This window comes from Centropristis striata, chromosome 9, assembly GCF_030273125.1.
Source record: "Centropristis striata isolate RG_2023a ecotype Rhode Island chromosome 9, C.striata_1.0, whole genome shotgun sequence".
In the NCBI taxonomy this organism is placed as follows: Eukaryota; Metazoa; Chordata; class Actinopteri; order Perciformes; family Serranidae; genus Centropristis; species Centropristis striata.
In genome coordinates, this window is record NC_081525.1 from 35,283,318 (window position 1) to 35,305,684 (window position 22,367).

General features: G+C 40.5%; 1 protein-coding gene across 1 annotated transcript; it reads right to left on the bottom strand.

Annotated features, from left to right (window-relative positions):
- Positions 1–9,221: 9,221 nt before the first annotated feature.
- On the bottom strand, positions 9,222–22,028 carry LOC131977471 (guanine nucleotide-binding protein subunit alpha-11-like). The gene is made up of 8 exons (XM_059340786.1): positions 21,812–22,028; positions 21,281–21,447; positions 17,732–17,916; positions 17,440–17,594; positions 15,629–15,757; positions 14,153–14,282; positions 12,813–12,966; positions 9,222–9,769 (listed from the first exon to the last, which is right to left on the bottom strand). Exons 2-8 carry the CDS (start codon positions 21,423–21,425, stop codon positions 9,564–9,566), a joined length of 1,104 nt encoding a protein of 367 aa, XP_059196769.1. The 5' UTR covers positions 21,426–21,447; positions 21,812–22,028; the 3' UTR covers positions 9,222–9,563.
- Positions 22,029–22,367: the final 339 nt, after the last annotated feature.

Below are 22,367 nucleotides of genomic sequence, written 5' to 3' on the forward strand. Positions count from 1 at the left end.
TTGCCAGCAGGACACTTCTCCGGCATAATTTCACCTAGAGACTCCATTTAAACTTTAAACAGTTAGACACAAGTCTTGTGTATCGGTGTATTATTCCACGTTTCGATAGGTCATATAGTTTTTTATCAATTCCTGTTCAATGACCATGATCATTTTTGGAGAAATTCTGAGATTATAATGGGTGTGTATTGCACGGAATGTTCGTGTCACAGTGTGTGACATCATCGCCAGAGTGTAGAGGGAGAGAAAAAATTGTCAAAAAATACATTTTAAAACTGCGCTCCAGGCCGCAAATTCCACTCTACAGAAATTATTTATCCATAGAAATGTAGGAAAATTTGTCTTCTCACTCACAATCCTCTGGTAAAGCTGTCAGAGTTATAGTTTGGGCGTACGACGCCCAGATGTGCCACCAACACGCATCAACAGCCTCATTGGCTCCCATATTAAAAACGCAGGAAGATTTCGGCAAAAGCGAGAAGTAACAGTTTTTTTAGATCGCTCTAACAAAGCTATTTTTTAATTTTTCTCAAAAAAAATCATATGTAGACGTTCAGGAAGAACTCGGGACGCTCAAAGTGAAGTCGGATCAATGATAGGTATTATGGTTTTGCCAAAGATGCTGATTTCTGTTCGAGGCCAGAAATTTCAGTCCACCTCTGGCTGCTGTCACTCTTTCGGAACTTTAACAGGTGATGTCAGTTAATTCTGTTGATTGCTTTGATCTGATTGCCTTTGATCTTTGATGTGACTACAGTTACAGATACACACACACACACACACATGCGCGTAAGTGCGCACACACATGCATACACATGCTTCAAACATGCACACACAGGTAACTTTATGGGATTTTCGCTACACACACACACACACACACAGGTAACTTTATGTGATTTTAATTACACACACACACACACACACACACACACAGGCAACTTTATGCGATTTTCGCTACACACACACACACACAAATGCGCGCGTATGCGCGCACACTCCTCCACATACATGTTTCTCACACACACACACACACACACACACATTTTGAGGTTAAAGGGCATAGTTTGACATCTCTGAAGAATCTCATTTTAGTGTACACACACCGGCAGTAGCCCCCGTGGCCCTTTCAAAATTTCCATAGAGGAAATTTTCTAGTTTCCTAATGTTATCTATACTAGAGAGTCCATAGGATTGAATGTCCATAGTGGTGCTTTATCAGCGTGATTACATGTTTTCCTCTGCATCTGTGTTGCTTGGCAAACATTCTGCATAATGTCGTTAAACAGCTGCATGGCTTGGCAGAAGAATGATTATGAACTATTGCGAAATATGACCGATAAGCCACAAGAGGCAGTTGTTTACAGTGAATTTAGAACAGCTTATACCGCAAATGCATCAAGTGCAGCAAGTGATGAGCCGTCAAGCAATGTGTATGAAAATCTGAACTGGCTGGAACCAGCTGCAGTCCTGGGACTTCATAGGCATGTTGACCTATGTTACAAAGAATTTCTTCCCACCTGAAACACATGAACACACCTCCCAGCCACAGAAGCTTTGCCACTGTATTTTCTGGATAAGAGGCGTTGTTAGGCACAACGTGGAGCATAAGCCATGGCCTGCCGTGGCCATGGCTGCCGTGGCCATGGCCTGCCGTGGCTTATTACGTAGTTCTATTACTGATTGTAAAAATAATTCTTAATGATGCTTTTTTAATTGTTTTCATTACTGACAGAGACCTTGAGATACCATGCTAAACCAGGTCAAGATCTTGAAGGATTTATCGACACACAGCTTTCAGACTCCTGCCCCCTCTGAGTCCAGCAATGTTTTTAAACAGCACACAGCGAGGCTACAAAGGGCCAGCTGCTGCTGCAAATGCAGGAGCTGTTTTGGGAAACTGAGTGGTGATTCATGCTGGCAAATTGATTCATTTCTTCTGCTGATAAGCACCTTTTTTTCATTGCCCCCATATGCTGCGATGGCTTTGAAAAGACCTGTCGAAAAACACATCTCCCCTGCAACTGTGAAAAGGTACAGGGTGGGTACACAATGACGGCCAAACATCTTACAGTATGCAGCAATGCAATCCAATTCAACATCACAAACTACAGCCACAACAATCTGCACCTGTCTGAACATTAACAGCCTCACTGAGCTGCAGGGCTTTGTGTTGGTATCATTGTGTTCCACAGGTGTTTACATTATTGCAGCTATTTTTACACACTAATCTCGACACGTTATTGTTGTGATTGCAGCTAGAATCTGTGTGTGCATCTGTATATGTGGAGCGTATGTTTGATAAGTGCACAGCAGGCATGTTTGCTTTGAGGAACATTGGAGGAAATGGAAAAGCTTTGACCGGCTCTTATCAGCAACAGACAGTCCATAGCAACAAACCAGGCAGCAAAATAGGTTTCAAAAGCCCATCGGCTAACCTGCACTACACATCTCAGCTCTGCTTCTGCACGGGAGCTCACACAAGCTGCTGGACTTTTCGCCTGTCACTCAGCACCCAGCCGGAGCTGAGCAAATGTAAGCTGGGGTTCAGCCGAGATGAGCGGAGGTGATGGGAATAGCTGCAGCAGCATCAGCAGCGGTACCTGAGGGAGCTTTGGATATGTCGTTTAAGATTTACATAAACAAATCCCTAATTATCAGTAAAAGCTACCAAGACCCGGCTCCCCACCTATTGTCAGAGCCCCTCATCTTCTCCAGCACAGCCTATATTACGGAGACAGGCACACACAGCCCCAGAGGAATCAATAATTTTAAATGTCAGCCATGAAAAATTGGGTCTGCCCCAAACTGGAGCCCATTCTGTGAGGCTTTAAGTCAGTACACATCGGTACTGGTGGCTTGTTCTAGGTAGGAACAAAACAAATATTTCAGAGGATAAATTTGCACAGAAATGTGTGAGGAAAAGAACATGTTTTTAAGTAACACTGCTACACTTACTGTGTGTTTCAGCTTTTAGTATGAACGTCCGGCTTTGAGATCAATACTACACCTGTGTTTACAGTTTCATTGTGTGACTCAGTGACAGTCCATAGAAAAGGCTGACTTCTGGAAAAACAAATACATTAGCAAGTCTTATCTTTTTATAATCCTATACAAATGATAATTACTTATTAAATCCTGTATTGAGACATTTTGTTTTGAGTTTAGTCTCACCTTTTTACTCTGCAGGGACCTGTGCTTTTGCATTCATATGAAACATCTTGTACTGTATATTTATATACAGTACATATATATAACATCAAGGGTCAGCAATATAGCCAAAAAGTTCTATCCTGATATAGGTAATTTCATATCTTTATAATGATATATATGCCTATGTCGCATATTTTCTGGTAATTCAACAGTTATTTAAGGCAATATTTACACTAATACCATTTCAAATGTACTGTATACTTTAAACAATGTAATGCTTGTTTTTTATCAGACTGTCTGTAAAGCAGATTTGAGATTTAAAAAGATGTGACGGCAAAACTGGCAGTGGAAGTAATTATCTTCTAATAATGTGTGAATACAAATCAGGAGCTTTTCCTGTTTTCCACATTTACAACAATGTATGAATGCAGAATTAGCATCCTCTGCAGGATGGACACTGGGTATTCACTTAAATTACTATATGTTGTTTGGAAAGTATTTTTAGAGACTCCTCCGACTTTATTTTTAAATGTCAAAGAAAGAAAGTAGTCTTGTGGTTTTTTTTAATGGGCTTTCATGGTTAATTGACTGCGGCTGAACGTGGACGTGGCTTTAGGAATAATAAAACACCATCCCTGCAGACAGAACAGAGGGAAGGACTGCTGTTGCCTCCTCACCGTTTGGCAGTTCTCTCTCTCTCTCTCTCTCTCTCTCTCTCTCTCTCTCTCTCTCTCTCTCTCTCTCTCTCTCTCTCTGTGTTCACTTAGTCTGTACTTTGTCAAGGTTCGTCTCAGCTGTGGATCCGTCACCGTGCTCAGATAATCTGCTGTGGTGTACTGTCGGTTCAGATCCAAGTAGCACTGCATTTTGCTCTGTGTTTTGGTTTGTGTTTGCCAATAGGTGATGTAGTCTTGTTTTAGCTGTTTTGTAATTTCGTTGGGTCTGATAGGTGCAGTGCTCTGTCCCTGGGCTGTGCCTGTAGTGCAGGTTTGTGACCTCAGCCTCAGGACCAGCCGGCTCAGGGGGCTCCTGCTGCTCATCTCCTGGTATTGCAGGGCTTGGCCTTCCTCTGGACATGTAGAAGGATTTTACAGAACTCTGCATGCAGGGTCTCAATGGGGTGTTTATCCCACTGAGTAAATTCTTGTTTTGTAAGTGGACCCCACACCTCACTGCCATAAAGTGCAATTGGTTCAAAAACATATTCAATTAATTTTAGCCAAATTTGAATTGGTATTTCAGTTTGTATATTTTTCTTAATAGCATAGAAAGCCCGGCAGGCTTTCTCTCTTAGCTCATTAACTGCATCCTATAAGTGTCCAGTTGAACTTAATTTTATTCCTAGATAAGTATAATGTGTGCAGTACTCTACCTGCTGTGGACCAATGGGGAACTTGAGGAGAATGTCTTGAGATCTGGATCTTTTTTGGAAGATTATTATTTTGGTCTTTTTGGGGTTTACTGTCAGGGCCCAGGTCTGACAGTACTGTTCCAGCAGATCCAGACTCTGCTGGAGACCTTGTGCTGTGGGGGACAGCAGAACCAGGTCATCTGCAAAGAGGAGGCACTGACACCCGGTACTGAGGACTTTTCTAGGGTAGTTGCTAACTCATTTACCGTATATAGATGTTGAAGAGTGCAGGGCTGAGGTTGCAGCCCTGACGGACGCCTCGTCCGTGGCTAAAGTATTCTGTCCTCATTTTACCCATTTTTACACTGCACATGTTGCCAGAATACATTGATTGAATAATGTCATATGTTTTACCCCCTATACCACTCTCCAGAATTTTGTAGAATAATCCAACATGCCAAATAGAATCAAAAGCTTTTTGGAAGTCAATAAAACAGGCGTACAATTTGGTTTTATCTTGGTTTATATGTTTATCAATGAGGGTATGTAGGGTGTAAATATGATTGGTTGTTCTGTGTTTTGGTATGAATCCAATTTGGCTTTTACTCAAGACATTGTGCTCAGTAAGGAAGTTCATAAGTCTGGTGTTCATAATATTAAAGAAAACCTTCCCCAGGTTACTGTTCACACGGATGCCTCGGTAATTATAAGGGTCAAATTTGTTCTCTTTTCTGTCTCTCTGTCTCTCTCTCTCTCTCTCTCTCTCTCACTCACACACACACACACACACACACACTTGAGAATGTCATGTCATGTCAAGTCATCTGGATGAGATCACACTCTCACACTCCCGTGGTGCAGCGTTCTGACAGCAACAGTATTTGTTAGTGTATGTTCTTGTTCATTTGTGTGTATTACAGGGAAATGACTCAGCATCATGTTTCACTATCTGAAATATTTTTTTTATGTAAACATATGTCATCTGCTGTGTACTTTTGTTGTCAGTGGATTCCTGCTTGAAGAAAACGGACTGAAATTTGTTTGGAGGAGCAATTTGTCGCTCGCTAATGAGGAACTACTTTGCCAGCAGGACGCAGGAATAAGACAGTTTAAACAACTATCATCTCACTGTGTAATCTACATTTCATACTCTGAACATGAAGAAAGTTTGTCCTTAAAAAATGTGACACCTGTGTTTACAGAAAAATTCTCGCAGTCTGCTAGCCTAGAAACACACACACACACACACACACACACACACACACACACACACAAGTTTATGGAAATGAGTATGGTCTGAAAAAGTCCCATGTGTCAATCATATGCAAATCCTGTTGTGTTTTATTTTTCTTCTCCGCTGGCAGCTGCCGGGTTGAAATGTGTCGAAGTTTCCATGTTTTAGAATTTCACGTTTCTTTGCTGCAACATCCATATTTACATGTCTATTATTGTGTTCTTTTCTTTTCCTCTTAAGTTTAAGTCGTTGCACCATGTGACAAAGCTCTCTAATTCCCCTTTGCGACCAATGTGCTGGTTTGTGTCTACGATCCGTGAAAGTCTTTACAAAATATGAGTCTGAGTCTGGATAGACATGATGCAGACTTTAACTTGACTGGTTGGCAGAGATGAGCATGAACGAGACATTTCTGGTTCGCAAACTTCGAGTCACAGCAGACGTGTTATTGCAGCCTGAGACCATATTTGTCTTGATGACAGAGAAAACACATCACACAGACAGACGAGGAGACTCTCTGTCCTTATCTGCCAGGGAAGACAAACAAAAGCAAACAGAGGGCTGTGTGTTTGAAAGTTTGTTTTTAATATTAACTAGAAAAAAACAAATATTTGCCCACCTCCTCCACCCGAGTCTACACAAAATAATTCACTGTCACCGTATGAGAGGAGGTCTCCCAATACCAAAAACTAGTTCACTAGACAATCACAGTGTGTGCTGTTGGTAAACAGTATTAAAAAATACAGCAGTTAAAAATCAAAAGTGGTCATCAGTAAATGTACAGTTAAAATTGTGTAGCAACGCAATGATCAAAACAATTCATATACAGTTAACAAAAGAGCAGCCAAAACCACATAACAGACGCATTGTGAGCTAACGTTATGGTCATTTAATTTAATAAATTTCAATGTCATTTTCCACTCAACACTCAATGATGCACACAGGGGGTAGAACTCACGGCTCTAATCAATGTTTTAAAATTCTTTATGCAATTTCCTCTCCACACACTGATATAAATAGAGCGCATAGAGAATTCACACTGCCAACTCATATTAATATTCTTTAGCCTTTACACAGCAGATTGCATGTTGGAGTTTTCCCCCACTGTCGTTAATTTGAACTTGCCGTGAGAATCGAGCTGTTTCCAGGTCTCACTTCCTTCACTTGTGACCTTTTAAAACCTGTCAGCCTCCAACTGTGATTTGTGCTAAAATTTATGTTATTGATACTAATGTAGTGTATTTATTCCATTGAGCAGCACATAATCTGCTGTAGACTTTATTGCTGTATGCGAACTGAAGGTTGAAAAGTACAAAACAGGCACATTTGATATAACTATGACCATTAATGTTCTTTAACACACTGAAAAATAGACATTTAAGCACTTAAACCAGCTTTTCAAGGCACTTTGGAGCAGTGTAAACAAGCTCAAGACACAACATTGTCACCTTTAATTTGATGAGGCGAACTTGTTAGTCGCATAGTGACACATGCAGCTGTTATGGAGCAACATTAACATTTCACACATACACAGCAGCAACCTTGGACTAATCTACAAATCAGCCGGAGGAGCTGTGTAAGAACACAAATGTCCTGAAAGTTGGACCAGACATTAAATTGACTTTATCCTAGTACAAAGTCTGTGTACTGTCTAATTGATCTCATGTGTGAACAGAGCCAGTCATTCTGCAGAGAATTCACAGGGAGTTAATGGATATGTTGATGTTTCTATCATGCAGCTGGCATGAAACCAGAAGAAAACTTCTGAGGGTGTAAATTGCATGAAACGTTATCTTAAATGTCTTAAATGTTCAGGAATTTCTGCTGGTAAGGGCTAAGGTGACCACAGTATCATCAGCGTTATTCTTACCCCCTGCTTTACCCAGGTGCTACGTGTCTGACACGTACAATCTCCTGTTTGGTCTGGACAACATCCAGACCTGATTTTCTGGACATCTGAAATCACTGCTTTAGCTGGGATTCTGGTGACCTGTTAAGTCCAATATTCACTCTCTTTTTGGCTGATTTTGTTGCTAAATGCTGCAGTATGTTCACCAGCTAGTTGCCGGCCGTTCTATGCTGGGCAGGTAGCACACAGTGGTTTTATTAGAACTTTTTGACTCTTAACAGCTGCCTGTTGTGTAAAGAAACAACGCTCTAAGAGCAGTAACAGTAAACGGAAACATTAAAAGTTGCGGGAGAAAAGGTGCCGTCGCTCCATTGAGCTAACAGGATCTCTAAATAAGTTGGTATTTATACATGCAAGTCTTGTCTCATGTATGTGGTCAAGAGGTCCATTGTTGATCCAAATATATTGAGCAGCTTTCAACACATTTTTTTTTTTTTACAGTGTTTTGAACCTAAACCATCCAAATATCCGTCTTCATTTTCCTCCACCTCCTACCAATGAAAAAACAGTGATGAACATCTTTGAGACTAGTAACGGATTTGATGCTCAGGACTTTGGCATTTATTTAAGCTGCATCCATCAATGTTTTTCTAAAAACGTATAGAAAAAAAAATATAAAAGGAGTGGATCAAGCCGGGATTCAATGTCTTCAACAAAATGGATGCATGCCAACAAGAGCAACATTCATAGGAATGAACGGGGCCAGACCTCCAACGCAGTTATACATCCATGGCTACAGAGATGTTACAAGCTTACTTTTCAAGCATCACTGATGAGCACTCTTGTTCCTGGAAATAGCCTGGTCCCAAATAGCTAGCTGTTAGCAAATGATGTATATGCTATAGCATTTGTTTGGGACGCAAGTATGTGATAGCAGGTGTTATGCTGAGGACCCGAAGGATGCACAGTTTTGAGTGCTAACTTGTTTGGATCAGCGGTTTTCCAGAAAGCTGCAAGCAGCAATACTCAAAGCCAAACAATCAGCTAGTTCCAAAGCGGGCACATTTTAAATGGCCACTAGCTTTAAAAAAAAAAAAGACAGAAATTGTGCTTATAAACATATAACAGAGGCTTTAAATAACATTTGTTGAATATTTTAGTTTCTATTTCTCCAAACTTTCCTTTCATCCACATCACAACCATTGTGATTGTTATTTTTTTGTGACTCACTGTTTGCACTGACTGTGGGGCTATTACAGCGTCACTTGTCTGTATTTATCTGCATGTAACACAGGGAGTTGCATAATAAACCATTTGACACAGACAGAGTGACTGACTGAAGGTGAATGTAAGGATGTTATCGCATGCTGCTGTTATAGCCCCGTTAGAAGGACTCAAAAGGTGGTTCCACAATCTTTCTGCACATAATAAGTGATGGAGGCTGTGCCGAACAGATAGGAATATTACCAGTGTGAGATAACTGTAATCATTAGGGATTTTGGCTCTTACAAGAGCAAAGTGTTTGTGAAACAATCGAAGACTGTGGTGACGTTAGTCACAGAGAGAAAATCTCCCGATTGAGGTTGGATTATAATAAAAGGTGGAGCGGATTATAACTCATCTAATGACATTTAGGTTACACAACAACAAACAGTTTGTGTGTTTACATTTTTTGCTTGAACCTCAATGTACCTGATGGATTCCCTCTGTTATGGATCATCATGAACCAAATGCTCAAAATTGGGGGTTGGTGGTGCCTCACTCTCTCATCAGAAGTCACTCAAGTCTTGTGTTTCCCTAAACAATTCTTCATGTTTTCTACTTGGAGGAAGAGAGTGCAGGTCTTCGGGAGGGGCGGACAGGAGCTTGTTGCTTGAGAAAAAACATAGAAAACTTTTGGTCTTCATCAGTAGAATTAAATATTGCAGCACACTCAAGAACCTCCGGTTTATTCCTGTTGGTCACCACTGTGTAAAAGTTCAGATGACTCCGTAGTCCCTGAGAGACTTGAGCAGCACCGTGTCCTTGACGTCGCTGAAGACCCTGCGGATGTTGTTGGTGTCTGTGGCGCAGGTGAAGTGTGGGTAAAGCGTCTTCCACGCGTCCCTGTTGTCCCGGTTGATGGCCTGCTGCTCGTACAGCTTGCGGATGTAGTTCTTGGCGTCCTCGGGGTCATGCCTCTTACCTGTTAACAAAATGAGAAAGGAGATGAGGGAAGGAAGGGGACATCTTTTCCCACAATCCTCACAGGGTCAAAACAATACGAGCCACACAGCTGGTAACAAAGGAAACATCGTTCTTTTTCACTCTCAACAATCTCGTCACCTTCTTCTTTATAATTTTCCCGCCGCTGTAACTTTGTTGGATAAACAGTTACAGCTCAAAAGTGCAAATTGAAGGAGAAGATGATTACAGGCAGTTTTCATCTCCAAAGGAATGGAAATCGATTGTTGGGGCTGATGGTCATTTTTATAGTTTTCTTGTGTATTATTTTAGTAAATACAATCCAGTTATTACTAGATTACTACCTTTGTCAGGTCATCAGGATGTTGTGATGGTGTAAAAGCTGAAGCACTGAATAATAGACTGCATGATGAAAACTTTGGAGCAACACACAACAAACAACAACAAAGGCAACTGAAGCCAGAACAGGGGCTGTGATTTATCGTGGCTGCAACTAATAATTATTGTAAATTATCAGTTAAGTCCATCATGCTTTTTAATTAGTTGTTTAAAGCATGTGGTGTCGATAAAATACTGCAAATGAGAACTTCACAGTATTGTTAATGACGCATTCCAAGTCCACAGTCCACAACTTACAGATATGTAATGCAGCAATCTAGTCAACTGACAAAACTGGCAACTATTTTCAGGATCAATTATATGTTTTGGTCTTTGTTTTTTTTTGTTTGTTTTTTTATTACAGCCTCTGAAAATTTCAGGGTTTGCTTTGCCATTTTAGATGGTTACCCATGGTTGAATAAAACAAGCTCACCATGACTGTTGGACACATAAAAGCTGCAAATCCCACGTTAGAAAAGCTAGAAGTGACTCAGATTTGTGTAAAACTTATATTTAACCATTTTGACACTGACGTTTTCTTTGAAAGATCGGCAAAAATAAAAACAGGCATTATCGTTTTCAAATTCAAATTTTGACTTTCCTTGAGTCCATGGACGGATCATGGGTTATGCAAGTTTCCGTTTGAAAAAGTAACCAAAACAAAGCTTAAAATTGTGATATTTCTGTCACTTACTCCACTCCCTTCTTGTATTTTAATCACTTATTGTATTTTAATCACTTATTCCACATATCATATTTAAAATGCTGCTCAAAATAAACCATTTGGAATAACTAGATACTGTTAAAAGCATTAAATTATGCGCTCGTCTGCAACACTGTGAAGACATGATTGATTTTGAGACTAACAGTCATGTGACAAACATTCACATAAAACCAGACAGAACAGCAGTTTACACTTCTAGCCATCATTCTGCTGCTACCATAGAGGTGCAGGACAATGCGACTAACTATTTTTTTTAACACACCCCTTTCAACTAATTGCCCAATTGCACAGCCTTAAGAGCTGCATATCACGAATGCTGGGTCTTGTTGGTTTTCTGAGAATCTACTGCACCTACTGGTGCCTTGTTTGCCATATAGCAATAAAAAATATACTAAAAACCTGGATTAATCTGGTTAGTCACATTGGACTGCTATTATTTTGAACACTACTGTAAATTTCAGGGAAATACAAAGACACAGTGAGAAAATGTAAAAAGAGCAAAAACACCATTTTTTCAGTACGGTACACTACTCAAGACTCAAGTTTCCTGATGAAACAACAACAAGGTCTGTGAATTATCTTGGGTAACTGGGTCATTCTGGAAAAAGACATAGCTGTTGAGTTTTTGGTGCATTGAGCACCACAAGTCATCTTGTTCAATTATATTGGAAAGAAGGTAGCTGATATCTCCAACACTCAAAAAAAAACTCAAACTCAAACAATCTCAATTGACAAGTAGCACTACAGTTAAGAGAAAAATACAATACCCCTTTAACAGCAGGAGCCTTCACATTAAGACACAGCGGCAGTAAGAAGGATCACATAAGACAACGACTTTATGAGCAGCCAGAGGTAGGAACTGCTCAGAGTTGTCGTTAAAATTAAATTGACATCAAGGAGCTTGACCCTGTATGAGTCATTATTTTATACTGCCAACACTGATGGACACAGTGATCGTACTGCACGCACACACACACACACACACACACACAGACACACACACACAGCCATAATCACTTGCAGTCACTAATTCCCACCTTGCGCACACACAGACCCCTCTCAGTTGTACACTCGGGGGGTTGCGGGGGTGCAAGGCTTACGGGAGGCACAGTATCTGTCTGTGGTTGCCATGGGTAACAGTGGGAGCGAGGGTGGCGTGGGGGTGACTGTTAGGGCTACGCTGTACAGCCTCTCACACCAGCAGAGCTACAGGCTGCAGCCACATCATTAAGCACACCAAGTACCTGGAAGTGACTCATTTGCAACTCTGTGTGTGTGTGTGTGTGTGTGTGTGTGTGTGTGTGTGTGTGTGTGTGCGTGTGTGTATGTACATCTGTGTGTGTGTGTGTGTGTGTGTGCGCGCATTATCTATTTATTTTTTAATGATACATTATTTTCAGGGGGAGCATGACGATGTGATGAGGTAGCTGCGTGCCCAAAGCAAATTGGTCGGAGGGGGAAATCAACGTTGCTTCCCTGTTTGATCTTGGACATTCTGTCTACGCTGTGATGAGAACACACACCTGCCAACTTTCTGTCATTGTTGTCGTTGATGGTAGTGAAATCTGCTGATGGTTCTACTTCAAACCCTTAACTAGTTTCTTGTTTGATTGTTTGAGTTTCACCAAAGCCTTAGATTTAGTTTAGACATTTCAGACCTGGTTTGTTATGTCAGTGTTCCCATCACTCATAAACACTGCCATACACACACACGTGTCTAAACACTATCACAGGTACACACAACGTTGGATCAGTTTAACTACAAGTCTATAGTTTATCTAGTAAGTTATTAGAAACTAGTATTCCTCTTGTTGATTCATCTACTGAGGAGAACAAAAATCACTTGGTTTCATCCACTGGGGACCACGATTGTCTGGTTATTATTGAGATATTTAAGTCTGAAAAGTGCTGGCTATTATTATAAAATGCATCCAGAGCTTACCTGTGAAGCTGGGGAAGTATTTCTGCAGGTCAGATGTCTGGATTTTGTCAGCCAGGATGTCAGTCTTGTTGAGGAAGAGGATGATGGAGGTGTTGAAGAACCACGGAGAGTGGATGGTGGTGTAAAACAGAGCCAGACTCTCATGCATACGGTTCTGAAGACAGAGACAGTTTGAGATATCATTCTGGAGTCTGCAGCACTTCTGCTCAGCATAAAGGGGCTTTTCGTTTGTAGATCAATGAATTACACCCATGAGGTTTTTTTTAGAGATTATTTTAGAAAAAGTTTTCTGGAATGGCATGATAGATTTGGATGTCTGAGAATGAAGCAGAGAGGAAAGCAGTCCTTTAAAGAGAGGAGGCGGGAGTTTATGGGGGGTCTGGAGCTCACAGGCCACTGTGTAGGTTAATGAATGTGTTGGCAGACTGAAAAGTGGCTGGGAGAGATAAACGGCTTAGTGACAGGATGGGAGGGAGGGACGGGCAGAGGGGGACACAGAGCTGGAGAGGCTGAGGAGAAAGAAAGGGAGAGAGAGGGAGGTTTCCCTGTGCAAGAGTGAAATCTGCTGGTGGACCGAGGGAATGACTGCAGTAAGAAAAGGTTCAGATCAGAGACGCAGGTACTACTCCACTGCTTTTCACAGGCACATACTTAACTTGAAACAGCCAATAAGTTGATAAGATATGATGTATACCCTATATAAATCCATTAGGATTAGCTCCACCTTCATGAATGCACCAGTTAAAAGGCTGTTTAAATGTTAATTTGGCAGTAATGATAATCTAATAATATAGGGCTGCAACTAATGATTCATCTGTGTATTTCAATTAAGCGATTTACTGCTTGGTCTTTAATCATGAATACATAATAAAATAGTGAAAAATGGAGATCCCAGTTTCTCAGAGTCAACAGTTAAATCTCATTTTATCCAAATAGTCCAAAACTAAAAGATATTCAGTTTACAATCTTATAAAACAGGAATAAGCAGCAAAGCCACACATCAGTTTATGTACAAACACAAAAGGGAAATTTATACATAATGAATACTTTTAATTTTGATACTTAAACTACATTTTACTGACGGAACTGTATGTCAAATTTTAAAAGAAGGTCATGCGGCTGTTGTGTTTTCAGCTCAGTTTTTGTACGTTTGTCTGTCAGCAGCATGACAGAAAAACGATTGGTCTTTTTTTTCAAAGGGTGTAGCATGAAGCCAAGGAAGAACCTTGGGATACACAAATTATTTTTTACTTTTTTTGCTTTACTTTCTATTATTCTGTCCACCTTGTGCCGTGCTAAACTAAGAGTGGGACACAGGCAAACTGTCTCAGTGCTCTTACAATGGTGTCCCTCTCCTCCAGGACCTGGTCGTACTCGCTGAGGGAGGCCAGGAAGATGAGCGAGGTGACGTTTTCAAAACAGTGGATCCATTTCCGACGCTCCGACTTCTGACCGCCCACGTCCACAATCCTGTCAGGGACCGGAGCAGAAACAAGCAGGAGTTATAAAGGTTAACCCGATGGGAATGAAAGTGAGTGAGTTGGAGAGAGAGGAGGTGCTGTGGTACAGACAATGTCAGAAATAGTTAGCTGATTTCAACAACATGAAACAAGGAGATTTCAGAAAGAGACTTCTCCTCAAGCGATCAAGACTGGATCAAGTAAATAAATAGTAAATAATAGTAATAGGTACATAAAACGTTAAACAGTTATTTCTCTGTAGTGGCAACAATAAGCACTTTAACTGGATCTAAACTGATGATGTGCAATTGCACCGAGTGATCACCTTGCAGCCCATTATGTTGCTGTTGGCTGCAGTGCTCTCACTTAATACTGGGCTACAATTGTTGTCCCCTATTAGTCACTTAGACACAAAAACATGAAAATATAGGATCCAGGTTGCAAGTTTCCCTTTAATGTCTTAACAATATTTTCTGGTGAACAGATAATCAGAAATTGAATTAAGTTTGCTTACTTTTTTCAAAAGCCTGGAAAATAATTGGACTTTTTTTATTTGTTATTTCCTCTGATTCCTACAGCATTATGTAGTGTATGTCTTTGGCATTAATTAATAATCGTGTTGTCAACAATGAAGGCTGAAAAGTTGATTGTGGCAATTATTACCTCCGCCAATTTCGGTTTGGCATGTTTATTTGTCTTTCTGTCAGTGGGATTACGGGAAAATGAAATGGAAAGGCATTTAATTTTGGAGCTGACTTGAATCACAGTGAGGAAGAACAAAATAATTCAAATGAGCTATGGGATTGGCTTGGAGGAGGTCTGTGCTCTCACAGTGCCCTTAAGCACAGAGCAGTCTTTAATCCTTGTCAAACAATAAAGGTTTGACAATTTTTCTTTTCTTTTTGGACTTTTTGATAATATTCTTTAGAAAAGAACCCCGAATTTGGCTTTTATGAATATTTTGCCTTTGTAAGTCTGTGTGCCCTACAGAGCTGAGACAAACCTCTCCTGTTATTTTAACTGTGAAGTTATACCTCATGATTTAAAAGCAGGTGTCATTTAATTTGGGAACACAATGTTCCGCTAAAGTAAACTTGGATCTTTGTCTGCTTCGCTGTAGTCAGATCCCCCTCTGGTTTCAGAACGAAACAATACCAACGCGTTATAAATAAATCCAGAGAGCGACAGCTCACTTCCCGGCAGGGGCTTTGTACAGACTCAATCAGAAATGTGATCCTGTTGCGTCCAAACAAGCGTGAGCAGACAAAGCCTCTGCCTCTCTTCTTTTTTTTTTTTTTTACAGTGCAGTGAATAGTGTTTGTATGACAGTAGAATGGTAATCTGACGACTGGCTACCTTAGTGTGATGGTCTTGATGGTGAAGGAGTAGTCGTGGATGCCTGTGGTGGGGAATCGAACTCGCAGCACATCCTGTTCTGTGGGGATGTAGTCTGGAGCGGCGATGCGGTCCAGATTACTCATGTAGCTGAAGAAGAGAAGAAGAAAGATACAGGAGACCTCTTGTAAAACATATTGTCTCTGTTTACACCACACTGAGCTTCGACCGGGTAAAACAAACCGGAGTGACACAAGATATATGATGATAAAAAAAACAGTGATTAAAATACAAGAAGGGAGTGGAGTAAGTCCATATCAGCCTGTGTACAGTCGACGGCTTTATGGCTCGTGTTGATACAAGCTGTCATTAGCTACTGCCTGTCTCTTATCATGCATACACCGCAATGATTGAGCTACTGGGTAAACACGGGAAAGAACAGCAATAGAAAAGAGAAAACAGAGGCAGGCTGAGCCTTTGTTCTGTGGCACATTAGATACTTTGAGCGTGAGGCTCACACCTACTGTATGGTAAATCTTTTCATGTTGATTAAAAAGTGCGAGGGAAGCTCTGTGCTGCGACTTTTTCAGGTTCATGTTATCTGTTTAGAAGATGATAATTGTGGCCGCTTTCACAAAACACTTTGCTGACACTTTTGCCTCGCATACCCTTTGATCAACTGGTGGTTTCAAGGTGGCTGAACAAAAGGCTGTAAGTCTGTAAAGATCTAGCCCCCTCCAGTGGTCTCAGTACAAAATACAAACTGTGCTACCATGACAAACAGATGTAGGGTTGAAACAAAGCAAAGATAGAAAGCAAACAAAATGAGGCCATAAAGATAAAAGTATGCCCTTTTTCAAGATAAAAATACTGTCTTTTTGAGACCATAAAAATAAAATAAAACACAACTGACAATATAAAAACTTCAAGAATTTCAACTTTTCTGGACGTCATTTTTCTTCTCTGTGTCCACATGTGGGTTTTGGTACAAAGGTCAGATGTGTCATAAACAAACGACATGTCGCGACACGTTCTATTGTCATACTTTAGCTCAGCAGAAACTGTGTAATTATTGCTTATTTGGTTTACGCCCCTTTGATATTAGAATGATGGCACGTTTACTTGTTGCTGTTTGTGTTCAAAGATCTTATTACCAGTGCTATCTAGCCATAGCGATTTTCTAATCAACAACAAATTCAGTCACAGTTTTAAGACAAACAATCTCGCTGATGATCTTGTTTGCTTATGGAGGTCACATAGAGGCATCAGTGTTTTATAACGCGTTAAAAAAAACTTTGTAGTTCCTTTAATCTCAGCTATCTCTAAAGATGTCTCTAAAGTAAATTTGTGCAGTAAATACATATACAGTCGAAGATTATTTAAATATTTAAATGACCAAGTGGATTTAGGCATATCTATTGGCAGAAAAGGAATATAACATTTTTAATTTGTGTTTTTACAGGAGCCCAGAAGGGACAAACTAAACACTATATTTGGAGAGTGCTTTTCATGTTTTTACGTCACCTGAAGGCCATCATAGGTTCTCCAACATGCTTGGAAATGATGAGCAACGGGGAGTTATTCAGTTGGTTGCAATCTGCAACCTCACCACTAGATGCCACTCAATCCTATACACTGGACTTTAAAGAGGTGTGTCTTCATTTTTTTTTTACAGACATTCTTGCAAAACTGTATCATAGATTCCTGTATTGTGATATCATCTTTGGCAGCTTGCTGTGACAGCGTTCGATCATGTGATATCCTCTGATTAGCAGCCCTAGCTCAGGGTGTGGTCGAGTGTCGAGAGCTTCCACTGCAATAAATCTACTCACTACTCTGTGGAGTCCAGCAGCTGGTACTCGCAGCGACGGCTGTAACAGACCCGGATGCCTGAATCTGCCCAGAGGCGGCGGATTGCATCAACGTAGCCGCGCTCCAGCTGTGCAATCTGCATTGTGTTTACGTCCTGCAGCCACTTGCCGTAGATCTGGAAGACAGCGAGAGAATTGGCGTGTTAGTTTTTGTGGTGTACCGTGTTTTACAAAACAATTTTTTTCATTGTTGATTCACGGAGGCTTGATGTCTTTATTTGTGTGCGTTCATGTGTGTTGCATGCAGGTTTACCTCGTTCTCGGGGTTGAAGTATGGGATTCTGAGTGCGGTCATGGCTCCTGTCATGGCCTTCATGGCTGAGAGAATGTTCTGGTAAATGCATTTGGCAAAGGTCCTCCTCTCCTCCTCTGAGAAGCCTCGTCCATGGATGATCCTCATCTGTCGGATGAAGGTGGTTTTCCCGCTCTCCCCAGTACCTGAGGACATAACAAAGACCCAAAATTACTATTTAAAGTACGATTCTGTCAACTGGGTTAGAGGTTTAGAGGTGAGCACCGTCGGCTCACTGTTGACTGGTCCGAAGACATGCAGGTCAACTGAACTGTGAGTGTAAATGTGTTTCTGATTGGTTTATGAAATGGAAAGATAGATGTGATTTAAAAAGGGTCAATGAAAAAGACACTTGTTAGAAGTCTCTCCACAGTAGAATCTGGTCGCAACCTCAGTTTAGATTTTTATGGGATTAATGTTCAGGAATAAAAACTAGATTTTGCTCACATTGTTTCTTCCCCTCAGCTCAGGGTTTTAGCACCCTTCAGCTCATTGTTTTGGTTTTCAGGTCTCCAACTTTAATGTGAGAGTACAATAGAAATAGAATGGACATTTCCATGGAAATCCACATAACAGGATGTTCAAAGCTGTGACCATTTTTATTCGTACCATTGCCATTGTAAAGAACTGGGACCATTGTGGTGCCAACATCCGTAAAAAAACAACATACGGAAACCACGGACTAACTGAGGTGAGGTTTTGCGGTAATGATTAAACAAGCAGTGAAGTAGTAGGAAGCATCAAGAGCCAGCCACTAAATGAGTTACATGCAAAACTCAATTCTTCATCTACACTTCAGGAAAGCCCATTACTGTCGCCAGATGAGTGACGTCCTTATTTGGCTCATTTTCTTTCACCAGTGTGGCGTTGGAGCAAAGTGGGAAACGCTAGTTAACTAGCCGGCCTTTCACTAGTTCACCAGCTAGCTAGCTTGCTAATTACACCATGCTTTAATGCTACACTGGTTAAAAAAAATGAGCAGACTGGTAGCTAGCAGCAGTAATGGATTCAACAGTCCCTCTGCATGATGGCAGCTCAGATGCACAGCTAGCTAACTAGCCAGCGTCCCTCTCCAGAGCTGCAGACACTTGAAACACTAACAACTAATAATCGTCATTTTCTTTTGAACCAGACAAATGACTCTTATTGTATTTCTACTGTCTCGTCAATATTGTTTCCAGCTGCAGCAGGAAGCTGGTTTTGGCCTAAAAGCTCTGCCAAACACACTGTACAGCACCAGAAGCAAACAGCAAACAACAACTAGCTGCTTTGACAAGCAGAAAACACATTAAATGATTAATTCACTCTTTAGGAACAAACAATAGAAGTAAAGCTGAATTTCTGCAAGATAACACAGTGAGTCTTCACAGTGTCGTTTCTCAGCTACTTCTGCAGTTGAAGGATGAACAAGTCATTTGAAAGAAAACCAGAAACCACAACATAAGAATGAGGTCACTGACTGAAGCAGTTGAACCGGACATTTCTCTGATCGATGCACATTTTCTCATCGCTGTTTATTTTCAGCCTCAGAGATTAAAGTCAGAGAGTGCCTGAGATAAAAAGAAGAAGAGCTTGATTTATTTTCTTTGATAGCCTCATTTTAATGAATATTGCACTTGACATTTTACAGCTTCCTTTATTTTATCTATATTGTTGTATTTCATAACAGGTTGTCTTGTTTATTGCTCCACATATGTAGAGAGAGGTCGACAGGCTGCAGAGCAACAAGTTATGATTTAGCTTCTGTGGATGTGTATCATTAAATCAGCATCGGCAAGAGGAAACTAAAACTCTCGTTATTCCACCAAACACTTTCCTGTAATTTCTCAAAACTGCTTTCGAGGCAGAGCAAACAATCCTCCAACAACAGCTGTTGAAAGAAAACCTGACTGTCATTTACACTATTGAAAGGAAATGCTTTCAACACAGCTTTGTTGACAGTCCTGTTCCCGTATACACAAACATTTGTTTTCTGTCATCCCACAGAGCGACACAGGAAATAAGACTGCGCAATAATTCAATATTATTGTTTCCCATCTGTCCATATCACTGCAGGGTTTCCCCCAGGAAATTTACCAGAGATGATGCCAATGATGACAATAAGGCCGATCTATTCAATTCATTTCTACGTTTATATATTAGTTCTGAAAATCATTTTAAAAAACAACAAAATATTCAAACAAATTGATGTGAATAATCCCTATTTTTCTGTATAAAGGAGACTTGTTGGTACCCACAGAACCCATTTTCATTCAGATATCTTGAAGTGAGAGAGACCTCTATGAAAGTGGTCGTGCCAGTTTTTCCTCACCTAAATTCAACCATTATTAATTAATTGCGGACACAAAAGACTCCTTAGCTCTTCGAGTTTCATATGATACCAGTATCATCATTGTAAATATTAAAATGCAGTCTGCTGTAATCTTGAACTTTTATTTTGCGTAAATTGTTAAAAAACGTTAAATATTTCAGATTTCTGGTGTTCATTTTGAAAGCATTAATTTAATTTCTAAAAAAAAATAAGAATAAAAGCAAGAAACAAGCCCACGTTGTTTTTAGACCACACCTTTTATTTTGTGGTAATTGTGTAAATTAAGAAACAACATTAAATACATTTTAAATTACTCATTAGTTTTATACTATATAAATTATTTGTATTCCTATTTAAGTTTTGACCGATATTTTGTTTTACCAATCTGCTTGTGCACAATTTAGTGTTTTTAAAAAAAGAATAAATTACAATTCACTTAAATTACTGTGAATTTAATACCATTTCTTCATATAAAAGCAATGTTTACGTGAAGCCTGATGCTGCCATGGCGAGGCTGGTATCGGATTATTACCACAGCCGAGATATGGTATCGGTATCGGGACTGAGAAAGAGTCAGTTTAATATGATATACATCAGAGGAACACACGAAACCTCCATATGAGGCTGAAAATAGCATTTTTAGAATGAAAAATGTATAAAAACGGTGAATTAAGTATCAAAACAGTAGGCAATTACTTTTCTGTTGATCAGCTTATCATTACAGCTCTATAAACAATCAAGTTGCAGATAAATATTCTTGATTAATCAACTAATATTCAGCCTTTTGTCCCCTTTAATCCACTCTGTACCTGACTATATCTGACTCCATTAAAGCATCAAAGTAATCAGGCGTCAATGCTGGTCATCAAAAAGTCATCCGACCAGCTGTGGAGCAGGTCTGTAGGTTTCTGTGGTTTCAGGTCCAACCAATCCCAATGTGGACCATACTTTACATACTCACAGGATGACACATACTTTACATAGTTTTCTCTCTCTTGGCTGCGGGCTGCCAAACAGGCCAAGCAGTTTTAATTTGCATGAAGGGCGTTCCTTTATAGAGTACTCCTGGATTTCTGTGTCACACTGATTTATTTTATTTGCTTTATAAATAATATACTATATCACACTGGGCCTTTTATAGCCGCTGTCATGATAAATGTCAGAGATGAACAAAAGGTGCACTGTGTGCATTCACTGACCCAGCAGGAGAATTTTAATCTCCCTCCTCTCCTTCTTCTTCTGCTGCTTGAGGATCCTCTCGATCTCCCTGTCCACATGGATGTTGGTCTTCTCATCCTCGGACAGACAGCACATACAGGCTCGGTGGCACCACCAGCCCGCCATGGTCACAACCACTGAAATGAAACTGTTAATGAATAATCAGCTGCTGCCTACTTAATGAGCCGGTAAGGACTGACAATAACCCCCCAGCGTCCATTTAATGTCCCTTAGCTTTTACTTTCAACTCATCAAACATTCATTTATTCTAACACACCCCCCCGGAAATCTTACTTTGACGCTGTAGGTGAAAATGTAATCAGTGCTTATGTAAACAGGTCGGACAGGTAACTTGAAATTGTTTTTCACACCTTTTTCTTTTATTTTTTTTAGTGTAGAAGTGAACTCTTTCAGATATTCAGCTGTTTGTTTGTTTTTTAAAATCAATTTTGGCCACTGAAGTTTGTTCAAGAGTAGTTTAGAATGAAACAGAACACAATAAAGCTCCTTACCTTCAAGTCAGTCCGTCACACTTGCTGAAAACCAGCAGGTACACACTCTGATTGCCTCTCGCGGTCCATGTCCTCACTGTGTCCCCCGGTCCACTTCCACCTGCTGCTAACAGCTACTGGAGCACGAGCAGCGACATTGTCCCGCTGATACAGAGTTTAAAAAGCTTTTTTTTTCTTTCTTTGCAGCCCACTCGAAACAACCTGCCGCTCGGGAAAGTCCACCGCGCCTACAGAGGAATGTGCAGCCTCTGTGGTCCGCTGGAAACTCTCGCTAACAGGAATGCGCTCAGGGCGACGCCGCGGCAGCAGAGCGGCAAACAACCGCTGCAGCACCGGAAGTGACGTCACTGTCTCTGAAAAATAAGAGCACGAAGCGAGCCCATGTCGAAAATCAGAAGGAAATTACTTGAGTTTTTTTGTACAGTTACTTCTGTTTTTAGGGAAATTTCACATACATAAGAAATGGGCTGACTCCAAACCCAGTTTTGTTCACTTTTTACATGAACTGGAGCAATACTGCACTTCTATTAAAGGACTTAAGAGCAAGAAGGCTCTG

Coding starts and splice junctions, on each gene's coding strand:
- LOC131977471 (XM_059340786.1), bottom strand. CDS start 21,425: ATGGCGGGCTGGTGGTGCCACCGAGCCTGTATGTGCTGTCTGTCCGAG. Junction 17,917..21,280: donor GATTAAAATTCTCCTGCTGG/GTCAGTGAATGC, acceptor TTATGTCCTCAG/GTACTGGGGAGAGCGGGAAA. Junction 15,758..17,439: donor CTGCTGGACTCCACAGAGTA/GTGAGTAGATTT, acceptor TCTCTTCTTCAG/CTACATGAGTAATCTGGACC.